At 41.5% G+C, this 13984-nt stretch overlaps 1 protein-coding gene across 1 annotated transcript; it reads left to right on the forward strand.

The window, feature by feature from the left end:
• Positions 1-9624: 9624 nt before the first annotated feature.
• On the forward strand, positions 9625-12507 carry sesn3 (sestrin 3; the record flags this gene model as incomplete). Its single annotated transcript, XM_080839088.1, has 9 exons — positions 9625-9648; positions 9760-9975; positions 10230-10412; positions 10596-10805; positions 10952-11084; positions 11346-11464; positions 11561-11751; positions 11857-12001; positions 12421-12507. The coding sequence occupies exons 2-9, from the start codon at positions 9868-9870 to the stop codon at positions 12505-12507; spliced, it is 1176 nt and encodes a 391-aa protein (XP_080695214.1). The 5' UTR covers positions 9625-9648; positions 9760-9867.
• Positions 12508-13984: the final 1477 nt, after the last annotated feature.

The following is a 13984-nucleotide window of genomic DNA, read 5'->3' on the forward strand; positions in this document are numbered from 1 at the left end:
AAAATGATTTTTCCTCCTTCATTTCAATACTTGAATATGACATTATTGTCACCTTTGTGCTTCTCCAAATAATGCTTTTTTTGGAAATACCAGTATTTGTGTATAAATTCTTATCATTTTTATCTAGGGCATTTATAGATACCCTAAGCATTTGACATCATGGAAGACAGTCCAATGATATGTTGTACTCGCCTGGATAATCAAAGAACAAACAGTACGTGTCAGCATTGTCTCCATTTTGGAAGTCTCATTTGTGAAGGACCAGAATGGGGGGACATAAATTATGTCTCTTCAGATGGATGGCAGCTTACTGTCCCCATCAATAAACTGGACTTAGTTTTACACACGATTTTAACTTTTGACAAAAAAGTATAAGAAAATTAGAAGACAGCTGAATATTTATTGAACATTCTACGGGTACTTTATCCACATCAAAAAAATATTTGAATAACCTGTACATTCCACACAGTGCTCTTGTACAATGCAGCACATAAACACTGAAGAGCAAAGAAAGATTAGTGCGTGTAAAGTGTTAAATCAGCAAAGCAAGGGCCGTAAAGTTGCATAAGTGTTCTGTCTGTGTTTCTGATTTTAATGAGGACAAAGAAAGGTGACAGGCTGAAGTCTGGTAAAAAATAAATAAAAGCCATGGCACACCACTGTGAAATGTACAGCTTAGGTTTCTCAGTAGTCGGAATCAGATTGTGGTGAATCTTATTACAGCTCTACAACTATTTTAAAAATTGTGAAGATGCTAGCAAGTTAGGATGGGTGCTAGCAAGTAAGTGTGAGTATGGGTGATTGGATGGATGTGAGCATATCAAAATATAAATATGAGTAACATTTAATGAATACAGTTTTGTAATATAAGAAATCACTGGAGAGAGAAGAAATCACATTCAGACTTAAAACAGTGCGTGTTCCTCCATCTGCTAATTGGTAACAGGATAACTAGTACACATCATTTGTTAGTTGGAAAACTTGTTTATGAGAGCAATGTTGTTGAGCATGAAACACTAATATCGGTCTCTAGGAGGGGTGGCACAACCGAAATTCCAGAAATCATGCATGAACTGGAAAAAAATACAAATGTGTATTGGATTGGGTTGTTTTATGTAAGAATCTATAAAGCTGACAGGCAGTATCTTAAGGGACAGGGAGGACAGACCATAGGACGATGATGTTCCAAAGTCTAAATAGCCACTTTCAACTTTGCCTTTGTTTCTTTTCTCACCTCTTCAGTTTTTTTAGTGAAAGGACCAAGTTTCGATTAACTGTGCATTTAAAAGTGTGTTATTACCTTAAGGAATATTTTGTATCCCAACACAGACTTCGTTGGTGGGAATTCAGTCAAACAATGTTATCTTGCACAATTAATCACTATCAGAGACAGTGAGCACTTCTGCCGCGTCAGCATTCATCTCCACCCCTTTTGTCATCATCAGTAGTTAACTTTCCGGCTTCTGATTTAATCAGGGTTTTCTCACTTTTCCCAGAAGCTATCGATAAGAACCTGCCAGCAATCTTAATTGTCACCTGTTAACATCAGTTCAATTTAACTAAGGGAAGTAACAGCAATTGAAAGGATTTTGAAAGGATATTGAGGATACATTTTGTGGACGGGGAAGATTAGTTGCCTAAGAGTATGCCTGTTGTGGTTTTATGGTTTGAATAGAATGCAATAGTGCTACTTATCACAGCCATGGAAGGTGAGATTAGGTATGGTTTATATGCCAGCTATTAAATAGGCTCAATAAAAAAGAGCAAGAATGAATTTGCTGATGAGTTCCTGTCCTCTTTCTTTAACCTGCAAGATTCAACCAATAACAGCGCATTTCAAGAGTTTGAATGCAAGGTAGCAATGTGTTTTCACCAAATTCTTCAATGATCAACACCTTCTACGTTGTAACAGTGAACACACTACTACAGCAGTTTGATTTGGGTATTCTTTGGACATGTCACTAACATTTACAGACCACACACTAGCTTTATAAAACAGCCTCTTTCAAATTAGGATTGGATTATCTCTCAAGGCTTTTTCCTTTCTTGCTTTTTACATATTTAAAATCTGTTCTCAAATTATAATTTAATTAAAGGTTCTGCTTTTTCACACAAATATGTTTCATTAAGTAGATTGTGATTAATAACTTTATAACTAAATTAACTCTGAAAATGTATTTACAGGGAGGTCATTGTCAGGTGAAACCATAATTGATGACCTCCATTTCATTCGAGTCACAATGGCCCCTTAAAGTTTAACTCAATAAAATGCTTCTGGACAAAACGAAGTCAACGCTGCCCACTTGCCTCTTGAAAGATGCTACACTGGTGTCAGAAGTGTTGGAGATGACGACACTGGATAGGATTGAGGGGCTCATTGCATGGTTGCAGTAAGAGGGGGCACAGCCATAGGCTTACATTCCAAGAGCCTCGATGAGGCTAACCAAGGCCGTGTCCCTGATGAGCCAGTGTTCCCTGCCCGGGCCTTTGAGGGAGCACTGGGTCACCAGCACAACCGCATCAAAAGCACCACAGCGGGGAGCGATGAAGCTACCTCACTGCAATTGGTGGAGCCACCGGAGATGTACCTATTTCAGGTACAGCTGGCAGGTGAAGCAGGCCCGTAATTAAGACTTCATGGTGCCCCTGGGCAACAGTGACTCTGGTGCCCACCTACCCCCACCCCGCAGAACACAAACCATACCTATCCACAGGGGTGTTTTAGTCCTTGAGTAGAAAAATACTTTCTTTCGTTTCCTCAAGTATTATTTCTGAGTATCTGTACTTTACTTGATTGTTTTTCTATACATACAGTACTTTAATGCATTTTCTCGCTGATATCACAGCTTACTTGCGAAAGTAATGAATGCATATGCTGTAAATTATGTTTAATGTGAACTTGTGTTATTAGAAATCATAAAACTTGGGTGCCCTGCTTGCACAGAACGCAGGAGGCACCACAGACAAACTGAGACACCCTGGCGTCTTGGGGCCCCTGGGCAGTTGCCCAGTTGCCCATATGGTTTATCCGGCCGTGGGGTGAGGCATGTGCTGTGCTCCCCTATCACCCTCCAGGCTACCACCACACCTCCACAGCAACCATGGCAGGGGTTCTGGGGGAACGAATAAGCAGTCCAAGGAAATGGGTTACGGCTGTGTAGAGCTGGCCCACATCGCACATTGCTACCCAGCGCCGCCGCCACATACTCCAACTCCTCAGCTGCCACTGGGGATCGAGAATTATGCTTCTGGATGCTGAAGCTGTGGCACATGCTGCCAGCAGAGAGGGGCCTGTGACTGACCTTCACATTGCCACTGCTAGTGAGAAGGTCCACCATGTCACTGCCGCTAGCCAAAGGACCCTCCGCATTGCCAACCTGAGGGTCCTCCATGCCGCCGCAGTCAGGCAGAGGGACCCTAGCATTGCCACCCTCCCAAGCTGGTGGGTCCTCATGTTGAAACCTCCCTGACACCCAAGACCAGTACCCTCTTCTTCCAGTGGCCTGGCATCCCCAACACCTCTGAAACATTGCTAGAGACGTTACTGAAGCTTTTTCATGCCCTCTGTCCTTGCCAAGGCTTGTGATGGTGCTGGGGGCAACGGTGTCCTGATCATCTTACCAATGCATTTGGGACCTTGTGGGTTTCTGTGTAGTGTGTTGGAGGTGGACTTAACAAGAACTTCCAGGCTAGAGACCGTTGCGTAGCATCCCTGTATGCATCACTTGTTGTCTTGTGTTTGTGCTGTAACAGTCAGGTTGTGATCCCTTGTGTATCACCTTTGTGTCTCGAAGTGTGTGATTGTGTATCATTTCGTCTGTGTTATGCTGTTTAATGCTATTGTTAGTCTCTTCATTTTACGTTATCAGCCCACTGTAAATGGGTCCACCAGTGCGAATGTTGCAGTCTGGGGCACTTGAAAGTGTATTGATTTAAAACCCTTCCGGCCGGCATAATGTAGTCCTTCCGACACGTCTTATCAGAACAGCCGAATGACGTTATATATTGCGATGAAGTGTCTCAACATAGTAAGATATAGCCTACAGTCTTACTTCACAATAACCTAGCCTGAAATACACAGTTAAAGACATCGCCTCGCCAAATTAAAGCATGCTTGATGGATACTTTTCATCAGACTTTGCCTAATGTCTTTAAATCCCATCACCCACATCAGGAAAGGGTATGGATCTTCACGCTCAGGGGGCGTGGTGTTGATAGAGGCCGAACAGAGACAGTGCACTTTCCCTAGGTTGCACTCAGAGAGCAGAGGCTGTGAGGAGGGGAGGCCGGGTGTCCGCGAACTACTGCCAAGTCAACAACATCCTCCCTCACATCTCTCTCTCTCTCCCACTCTTGCGTGTGCAAGTGTAAGAGTCGTAACACCAATTACTAACAATATTTGTCATCGTTGGAAGACAGCAAGTCAGTATGAGTGTAAACGCGGACGCTCACTCCTCCTCATGCAGCTATCGCATCTGCACACTCTGTGAGAAAATGATCTTCGAAAAGGTAAGCGATTTCCTCTACATTGTCCAGTAACATCTATCAATAACATGAATTTCAGACCGGCGCAGTTTATGTGTAAAAGTTTGAGTTATGATATAGCTGCTAAATACTTCAAAAAGAACGACAAAGTCTGTTACTTGCGACATGAAGTTCGTAGTCTACTCACGGGCCAGCCGATACGGCTGACATTTTTACTGGTGGATTCACAGGTGGTTACGTTACTCTTTTGATCCTGTCAGCGTTTGGTGAGATTATCACCTAATGATTAACAAACTAGCCTAGGCTATATGTCCCCATGCTTGTGATGAGTGAACCGGGTTAACTTTCAGGATTTTGCGAAAATCTAATGTTAAAACTTTTCACATCCTATTTATGTAAGGTCTGTCTATTTATCTTGAAAATGTAAAACATGTCCAAAAGTGTTCTGTCTTGATCGGTCATGAGATCTATCGGTCTTTTTATTCAAATGGCAATGCATTTTGCAATTGGCAGTTAAATGTGCAATTTGTTCATGCATACGAAAATGCATTTTGCAAATGACAATGCAATATGTAAAGTGGTAATGTTATCCTCAATTCAGTTTGAATTCTTTAGATTCAAAATTGTGATTGAAAATAGACAGATAACGTAACATAAATGTATTTTACCCATCAAGTAAAAGAAGAGAGGAGGCGAGTGTGCAGAATAGTAGGAAGTTGCAAGGGGGCGGTGGAATGCTCTGCCCTACTTTCAGAGGTGCTATTCTTAGGGGTCATTCATCACTCTGTAGGTAAAGCTCATGACCCAGTTGTACATACATTAGTAATACCAGCACGATTGTTTAGGCTTAGTCAGTCATACATAATTATATCTCTATGCCATCAAATCATACTTTTTCAAAGAAGTGTACAAAAGGCATGGTCTCATCCCTGTTGTGCTTAATTTTCACCAGAAAAGAGAGGGCTTAACTCTTGGGCTAACAGCACACACTTGTTGACTTGTAGGAAGTCTCAAGTGCGTAAAATATGTGTTTTTATTTTACATGGACATTACCATCTGAAAATCTCCATTGCACTCCTTGCCTTCATACGGCTTAACTCTTCCCAACACTTCACTAACTTGGACGTCCGTTCATCAGATGAAATGTGGACTGGTAAACACTCTATTTTGCTGTGTCCTTACAATAGCTAGTTTTTAGAGATCCAGCAGTATACAGAGATACTCAAGATAGTATCTGGGTATAGATTGTTCCAGGTGACACTGACAATATTGTGCAGTGGGGCATCGTGTCGTTGGCACCTCTAGTCCCTTTTATATTGCCCCAGACAGACATGTTGTGCCTTTATTCAGCCATAAACATGTTGTACACGATGAGCACCAACTTGAGCCTGAACTGTAAATGTGCATGGCTTGCAAGAGCCCACTGACACTAAGTTCACCTGTCATTGTTTTTCAAAGTAACATAATATAATATTTATATATACAACTTTTTTCTTCTTCATTTTAACACACGGCCTCTTCACTCATCCACTTGCGTTAAAAATGTTTTTTAACCTTTGATATAGTCAAGGTCATACTGATATCAATGTCAAATTGATCAAATGACGTGCCTCACGGACGCTAGGGATATATTTTTTTCCGTCTGTGGCTTTGACTTGGCGTTGTAGTGCAATTTTCTAGAGTTCCAAGTGGTCTTGAATGTGGCATTGAAGAGCCTGTGTTAAACACCACACCTCTGACGCTGGCATGCTGTCTAAAAACACACTGGCGCAACATTGTGCCGGCTTTGTTTGGATCAAAACAAGTAAACAAGCAAAGCCTGCATAACGAGGGGGTCTTCTGGATGGCAATATAGTGGTATCGCTGTTTAAATGGGGCTATTGGTACAGGCAATTGCTTATGTGCGATAGCACACAGGGGGACTCCTGGATTTCTAATAGAAGAGAGTCTGTCAGCCTGAACGCTTCAGCACAAAGGAGTGCACTCTGAGGTGAAGCCTTGAGGACTTAGATGTCAGAACCTTAATGTCTGGTTATAATGTGCTCACAGCATGATTTTATCATGAAAACATTTAGTGCATTTAACAAGTACAAAGCCGAAACAGATCAATACATTCCTCAGCAGGGGGGGCACACAAAACACTGTGACACCACATGATCACATGTTGTTGTTTAAGTTAGATCTCAGTGAGGACACAGTCACATTCCAGCGCATTAGCAGAAGCACAACACTGACTGACTGGCTCCGCTCAAGCTTCAACAACATCAAAAGTGGCCAGCTCTTCAGCAACCCTAATGCATATATTGCCATATTCCATAGGGTTACATCAATTTCCATATTGCATAGGGCTACATACATTGGCATATTACTAAAATGTAACATCACTTTCCTTTTATTTGTATCAAGGGCTATGAATGTATTGCATTATGAGGCAAAAAGAGTTAGTCTTTGTAAACATAAAACACAAACTGTAAAAGAAGAAAAAGGGACTCAATGTACACAGGGTTGTGGATCACACCTAAATTGAGAATTGTGGTTAACCTTCACACACCATGTCTCATCTTAATGTTATCTCCGAAAGTCAGTATTTTAATTTCCTTCCAGTTTAGTCACCCCACCAACCCCCCCACCCCACTGAAGTTGCACAGGCTGTGTGAACTAGATTGGTGTGATGAGTGTGTTTAATGACAGTAGTTACCTAACCCGGGCATATGCTCCTCGCACTGCTCACATACAGAGACACAGACACACGCCGACACACTTCTACACATGGTGAGAATATGCTGATACGTGTGTGTGAATACGCTCACATCACGTAAAAGCTAGCGGGGACCTTACGAGTCCTTTGTTTGCAGTGTCTGGGCACTGGTGCTGATGTTCTTCTGGCCTAATGTCTGTTTGCCTTTCAGAACAGTCCATTGAGGGAAGGGACCAGAGTAAACTGTATGTGTGTGTGTGTGTGTGCGCATGTGTGTGCGTGTGAATGAGTGTGTGCGTGTGAATGAGTGTGTGAGTGTCAGGGGGCAATTCTGAGTAAACATTTCTGACGCAGGAGCACGTCCCTGTGATATATCAGGCCAACTAACTGCTTTCATGGACATACACCATACCATACATATTCTAGCCTACTTGCTGACGTTGATGTATCTGCCAAGTGTGGCATAGAGTTTAGGTTATTTATTTCTCTGTATAAAAAAAAAAATGTCAGTACTTTGAAACATTCATGTCTAAAATTCAGGTTGTGTATTACTTTAAGCATATTAGCCTTTAAGTTCCCCTTGGCCATTCCATATTGCCACTGGTAACAAGGTGTTTTCACTGTTGAAGTGCTGGTACAATGTTCAGTTCTCCTTGGACTCCCAGGTACTTTTTATGGCAATCTGCAGAGCGTCTGCTTTTATGATATAGGGTAACCGAGTGGCAGTCAGTGGTCAGATGCTGGAAAACAATCTCAGCTGATATTGCGTTTATCTTATCTCCTTGTTTACTAGGCCTGCTGCAGAGCATTTATCTCCAGAGGCTCATATGTTGGCCCTCATTCCACTTCTGCTTTATATCCCTATTTGACCCCACATTAAAGTATGAAGAATCCTGCTTGCATAATACCACTATCAAATCCTAAGGAGCTATACAAGAACATCTTTTTAAAATGTTTGCACATTGTTGAAATAGTTATTGTATTGACATTGACAATATAACGAACACTATTGATGGTGTCAAGTGACTTTTGCTGCTATGGTGAATGTATGCTTACGTTTTGAATTGCACAGGGTTTGCCAGCTTTGACTTGTAGATATGGTATGTAGATACGAGACGTATAGACATGTATATATCGTGACAAGAACTCCAAGAAAACAGATAGTGGGCCATTGTTTTAGGAGGGGTACCAGCAGACTGTCAGTGTGAGTCCTTCTCAAGTCAACACACAATGGGCGAGTCAATAACGCTGGCGCTCGAGAGTCTGAATGCTCAGTCAGTGAAGATGGTTTGGATATGTGGTTTCCATGACAGTAAACACCACATTTTTAAGAAGAGGCTCAGTTGCTTAGCCTGAGTATACTTCCAAGGATTTCAAGTTTAACTGCATTTGTTTAATATATCCATATTGTATAGTGTAATTTTCTACTTTGTTTTCTAGGTTGCAATATTTAAGATACTCCAGTGATCATGGATATGACTGACCATTATTTTCCCACTGCTGCCCAAAATAATTTTGATTATGGCATTTTATCAAGGTTACATTACACATAAAAATCTCCTGACCTATTAGATCTGATAATCTAATCTTGTTGTTACCACAGATGACGATCCTTACAGCTGACTTGTGGCAACATATTAACTTTAACAACTTGCTATTGTTTCAGAGGGTAGTGTGGTTACACCCAAGGTGTCTGATGTTCCTGTGATGAAGTGTGAATGGTTTCTGTTTTTTCACACACATTCTGTTGTTACTTTAATCACAAGAACACACACTTGATGTGGTGTCCTTTATACACTATAGGTACTTCTCCAGGAGAGAAATATACGCCTATTTATATTCAAATTTTACATGACTTTATATGCTGATTAATTGTGATGTGGTTTCTTCAAACTCCTTAGCCAGAATATTTCAATACACAAACCCTAACCTAAGAAAATAGAGGGAAACTTCAGGGGTGATAGTAACTTTCGCTGCCATTCCAGATACTTTGTCAGTGTTCATTCTGGTCTTGAAATTTCTAAGTAGGTTTTGGAGTTGATAGTAAAAGTAATTCAAGTTCATAACAGGAGTGATTTCATGTATTGATGGCTCTTGTAGAGACAACTGAAATGGTGGTCTTTAAAATGGTGAGTCACACTTACTGAACACAATAGAGTGTGGGTCATTTCACATAAAACGTTCTACTCGATCCACCATTTGAACTATGATACGTCTGATCTGTAGCCTTCTTCTCATTCATGGCTGGTGAGGTAAGAGAGAGACTGAGCGTCGTGTGACTCTTCTGAGAACAATGACAGATGATAATGCAGCACCATCTGTCATGATATCAGCTGAGTCGTTGACTCAAGCCCTTTGTTAAACTGTCACTAAGCATTCCTCCACCTGTGTCTTCCTAGGAGACAAGCAGAAGTAGCCCTCCGCCGTACTCCACAGGCCCCAGTTCCTTTATTCCAGAAGAGGAGGTAAGAGAGAGAGAGGGTTTGGCATAATGTGTTACCTGCACACACACAGACACACACACACTCACACACACACAGGCACACAACTCACTTACATCCTTTCTCTGAATGTAGATTGTGGAGGCGTGGTCACTAGAGACATGGGCAGTGGACCCTCATACTGAGCTGCTGATAGCTGAGTTGTGCTCTCCTGCGGGGCGACTGGACAACCTGACCCAAGTGATGGGGCTTCATCCACATTACCTGCAGGCCTTCTTGCGCTGCCAGTTCTACCTGCTAAGGAGGGATGGGCCCTTACCCCTCCACTACAGACACTATATCGCTATGATGGTGAGACAGATTTAAAGATATAAAATAGCATGTGCTGTTAACTATAAACAGTTTGCCAAACCACCATACTTTTGATTGTTGACTTGGTACTGTTTTTGAGCTACATTTATCGCCTTGGTGGAATTGGTTTCTTTCATTGTAAACTGCTTTATTTTCCCTTTCTGGTATCCTTCATAGTATCACTTGCAGTATATTTGTAGTTTGCTCTTGAGTCATATGTTTCTGTCTGTGTCTGTCTTTAATTGAATATATAGGCAGCAGCTCGCCATCAGTGCTGGTTCCTGGTGTTACTGCATGTGCAGGAGTTTTACCAGATAGGAGTTTGTTTGGAGTGGCTTGAAGGACTGCAGTATGCTAATGAGAAATTAAGAAATCTCAACAATCTCAACAAAATACTCGCACACAGACCTTGGCTCATCACTAAGGAGCATATAGAGGTAACATTAAATCCTCCATTCACCGAAATATCTACTGTCAAAACATATTTATATAAGGGAACATATATTATTATTAAGAAGATTATCAATCAAGCTGAGTTTTATATTCAAAAGGAGTGATATTAAACTCCATATGGAAATAGCAGACCGCGTTTCTAGTGTTTCACGCTCACTGTTTGACAGGGCCTATTGAAGACGGGAGAGAACAGCTGGTCTCTGGCAGAACTGGTCCATGCGGTGGTTTTGTTGGCGCACTTCCATGCCCTGGCCAGTTTTGTGTTTGGCAGTGGCATCAATCCCGACACGCCGGCTTCAGGCAGTGCCTACTGCACGTGTGAGCTCACCAGCTGCAGTCTGTCAGAGCAGGATGTCCTTCTCAGCAAAAGTCCCGAGGTAAGTGGCCTCCAACTTTCTGTTTTACTTTCTACACAGGAGGATCTTTGTGGCAATTGCAGTGTTAATTGCTCTTTAATGGCTCCAGTCTATGGGTCGATTCAGCACACTAAAAACAGCATGGGCAACCGGTGTGTTTGTTTTAGAGCGAGCTGGAGTCTCTTCTGGAGAGGATGAGGAGGCTGCGAGAGGAGAGAGAGGAAGAGGAGGCCACAGAGGAAGAAATGGTCATCCGCTTTGAGAAAGAAAAGAAAGAGTCTCTTCTTGTGGGGTCTTCAGGTACCACAACACAGACACAGTGATGCCACGTAGGCTAATTGCCCAACTCTGATGCAAGCTAAAGGGCTCTGATCATTTTTATTGTTGCTGATCTGTTCACATTAACTTTTCAATGTTCCCCATATTGGCTACTGATTTGAACAGATCATATGATCTACTGCTGACTTGATTGCAAAAGAGCTGCCAGCACATCTACTGAGAGATAACAAACAAGAATGGATGCCAGAGGTGTAATTAGTGCTTACTTGTTCCTTTGAACAGACTTCGATGACGAAATGATTTCACCGTTTAGAACTTCACGCTTTGTTGAAGATGCTGCCTTTGGGTATCAAGACTTTGCCCGACGAGGAGAGGACAACCCGCCCACATTTCGAGCACAGGTACTTAAGTTGTGCACTTGTCAGCACAGGTACTTTTCACAGTATAAAGTAATGCGATTATTTGAATGTGTAAGACAAATGCTTCTTTCTGTTTAGGATTACTCATGGGAAGACCATGGGTTCTCGTTGGTGAACAGATTGTATTCGGACATTGGCCTTCTCTTGGATGAGAAATTTAGGACGGCTTGTGATTTAACTTATTACAACATGGCAAGCCGTGAGGGCATCGATACCAGCATGTTGCGGAGGGCGCTTTTTAACTATGTCCACTGCATGTATGGTATTAGGTAAGACACACCAAGATTTTTAGTCACATTCCATTATTATATTATATGAGCTGCACTGTTGGCTTTGATCGTGTCAGTACAATTCATTGGGTCCTCTGTGTGTAGGTATGATGATTATGATTATGGAGAGGTGAATCAGCTGCTGGAACGTAACCTGAAAGTTTACATAAAGACAGTGACGTGCTATCCAGAGAGGACCACACAACGCATGTATGACAGCTACTGGTATCAGTTCCGCCACTCGGAGAAGGTGTGTTTTTTTTGTTTGCATTTATCACTACAAGTTTTTCGTTATTTTCCTTGTAAATAATTGTTCCTAGTCTTCCTCCACTTTGAACTTAAAGTACAGGTGCCATATAATGGCTTATCATTGTTATTCAGGGAGGAAAAAAAGACATTCCATTGCCAAATGCGAAATATAGTTGTGCTGTAGTTTTGAAGTTTACCGTATTAGTTGTAATTATTATTGCACAGCATGGTAAGTTAATTACATATGACAAGACAAAAAAATTGTCTCAAACACTTGGCATGAACCGCAAGTCTTTGTATTAAACACAGCCTAGCCCCAGGCTCATTTAGGAAAAGAAACCCATTAAATCGGCACACTGACAAGACTAAATGCAGTCTGAATAACTAAATTACTCTCCTCTTGCCTTTCCCCACTTCAAGGTTCACGTGAATCTTCTTCTGATGGAGGCTCGTATGCAGGCGGAACTGCTTTATGCTCTCCGTGCCATCACTCAGTACATGACCTGACCAGATGTGTGTTCTTCTGAGCCACTCCTCCCTGTCACTACAAACCTAGGTGCCTGTTTTTACCGCCCCCCTCCCATTTTTTCTATCTTTTGTATTTTAAAATAGTAATACGTTATTTCCACTGTAGCAAAAATGTTTTGAAACCCTACAAGAGCCCTCACATTTCATTTGAAGCCCAGGTATCCTATGACGAACACTAAGAGTGTGAAGTATGGGTGCATTGAAGTTATGTTGTCAGTATTATTTTGAATTTCTAAACACTGGTCCAAGATTTTGTCATGGGAAGGCAAATTAAGAAGCCATTTCTTTAAAAGTGTACTGAAAGAAATAGAAGTGCAATATTCCTTTTTACAATTCTTATTTGTATGGTAAGTAGAAATCACAAGTACGCAGATGTTGAGTTCTTACCATACCTGAAAAGTAATGTTGCTTAGGTTTTGAGCAACTTGTCTTTTCAAAGATCAGACTGGAGAGACTTGACTGAAATCAAAGAAAATAATGGAGCCACCAGTTAGTCCTGATCATTCACTGTTGTTATGCTGGACTGGCAGGAGACAGATTTCCTTCAGCAGCTCTACCAGACCTTGTCAATCAGTGTCAGTGTCTGTGTCCATTTAAAGGACATTGGAACTGATGAATATGCGTAATACACTGAAAAATGGTCTTTCATATCACAGAATTTGCTGTTCAGTTTTGCTTTTAGAAGTTAAACTGTTGCTATTCACTGTGTTTGAATAATTTAAATAGTTTTAAAATACCCTCTAAGTGAATTGCAACAATGATATATCCCTTCATCTGTATAGCGCTTCAGATCCTTCTTATTTCCGAGGGCAACCTACTACAGGGTTTATGGTTGTCACGGTAATTAATAGCTGTCACCGTCATGTTCATGGCACCAGCTTGAGATCATATGTGTAACATAATCTGGGGGGTGGCCATTTGAACAAGGTAAGACGCGTTAAGGGATGCGCATTGTCAGATTGTGCTCTGTGAATCTTAAAGGGGAGCCAGTGTGTAACAAGAAGACATTCCCCACACCATTACACCATCAGCAACTTGTACATATTGCACAAAGCAGGATGGATGGAATCATGTTGTTTACATTAAGCCAAAGTAAAAAAAATAGTAGTTTAATTTTGGTTGGTTTATGCCCAAGTGCCCAAATGTAGCTTTATCTCCCTCTACTTAAGAAGCATCAGTGGAAGCCATGATTAGCCAGAGGTGTCTCTGGATATTCAGATATGTCCTCTCCACACCAGAGCTTGTGTTCGTATTTGTGGCCTTTACGTTTATCTTGAATGCCTTATGAAGGACATTTAAAGTTTTTTTTTTTGTATTGTACCTTCATCTTTTCTTAACTGCTCAGTTTGCTGTAAATACCAAAGACTGTAATGCTTGAAAATCGTGAGAGGGCAGCTAGACATCTCCTTGCTCTCTTTGACTATGTCCCTATGCTTATATGCCTAAAAGCCATATG

The sequence above is a fragment of the Sprattus sprattus genome, assembly GCF_963457725.1.
Source record: "Sprattus sprattus genome assembly, chromosome: 1".
NCBI classification, from domain to species: domain Eukaryota; kingdom Metazoa; phylum Chordata; class Actinopteri; order Clupeiformes; family Clupeidae; genus Sprattus; species Sprattus sprattus.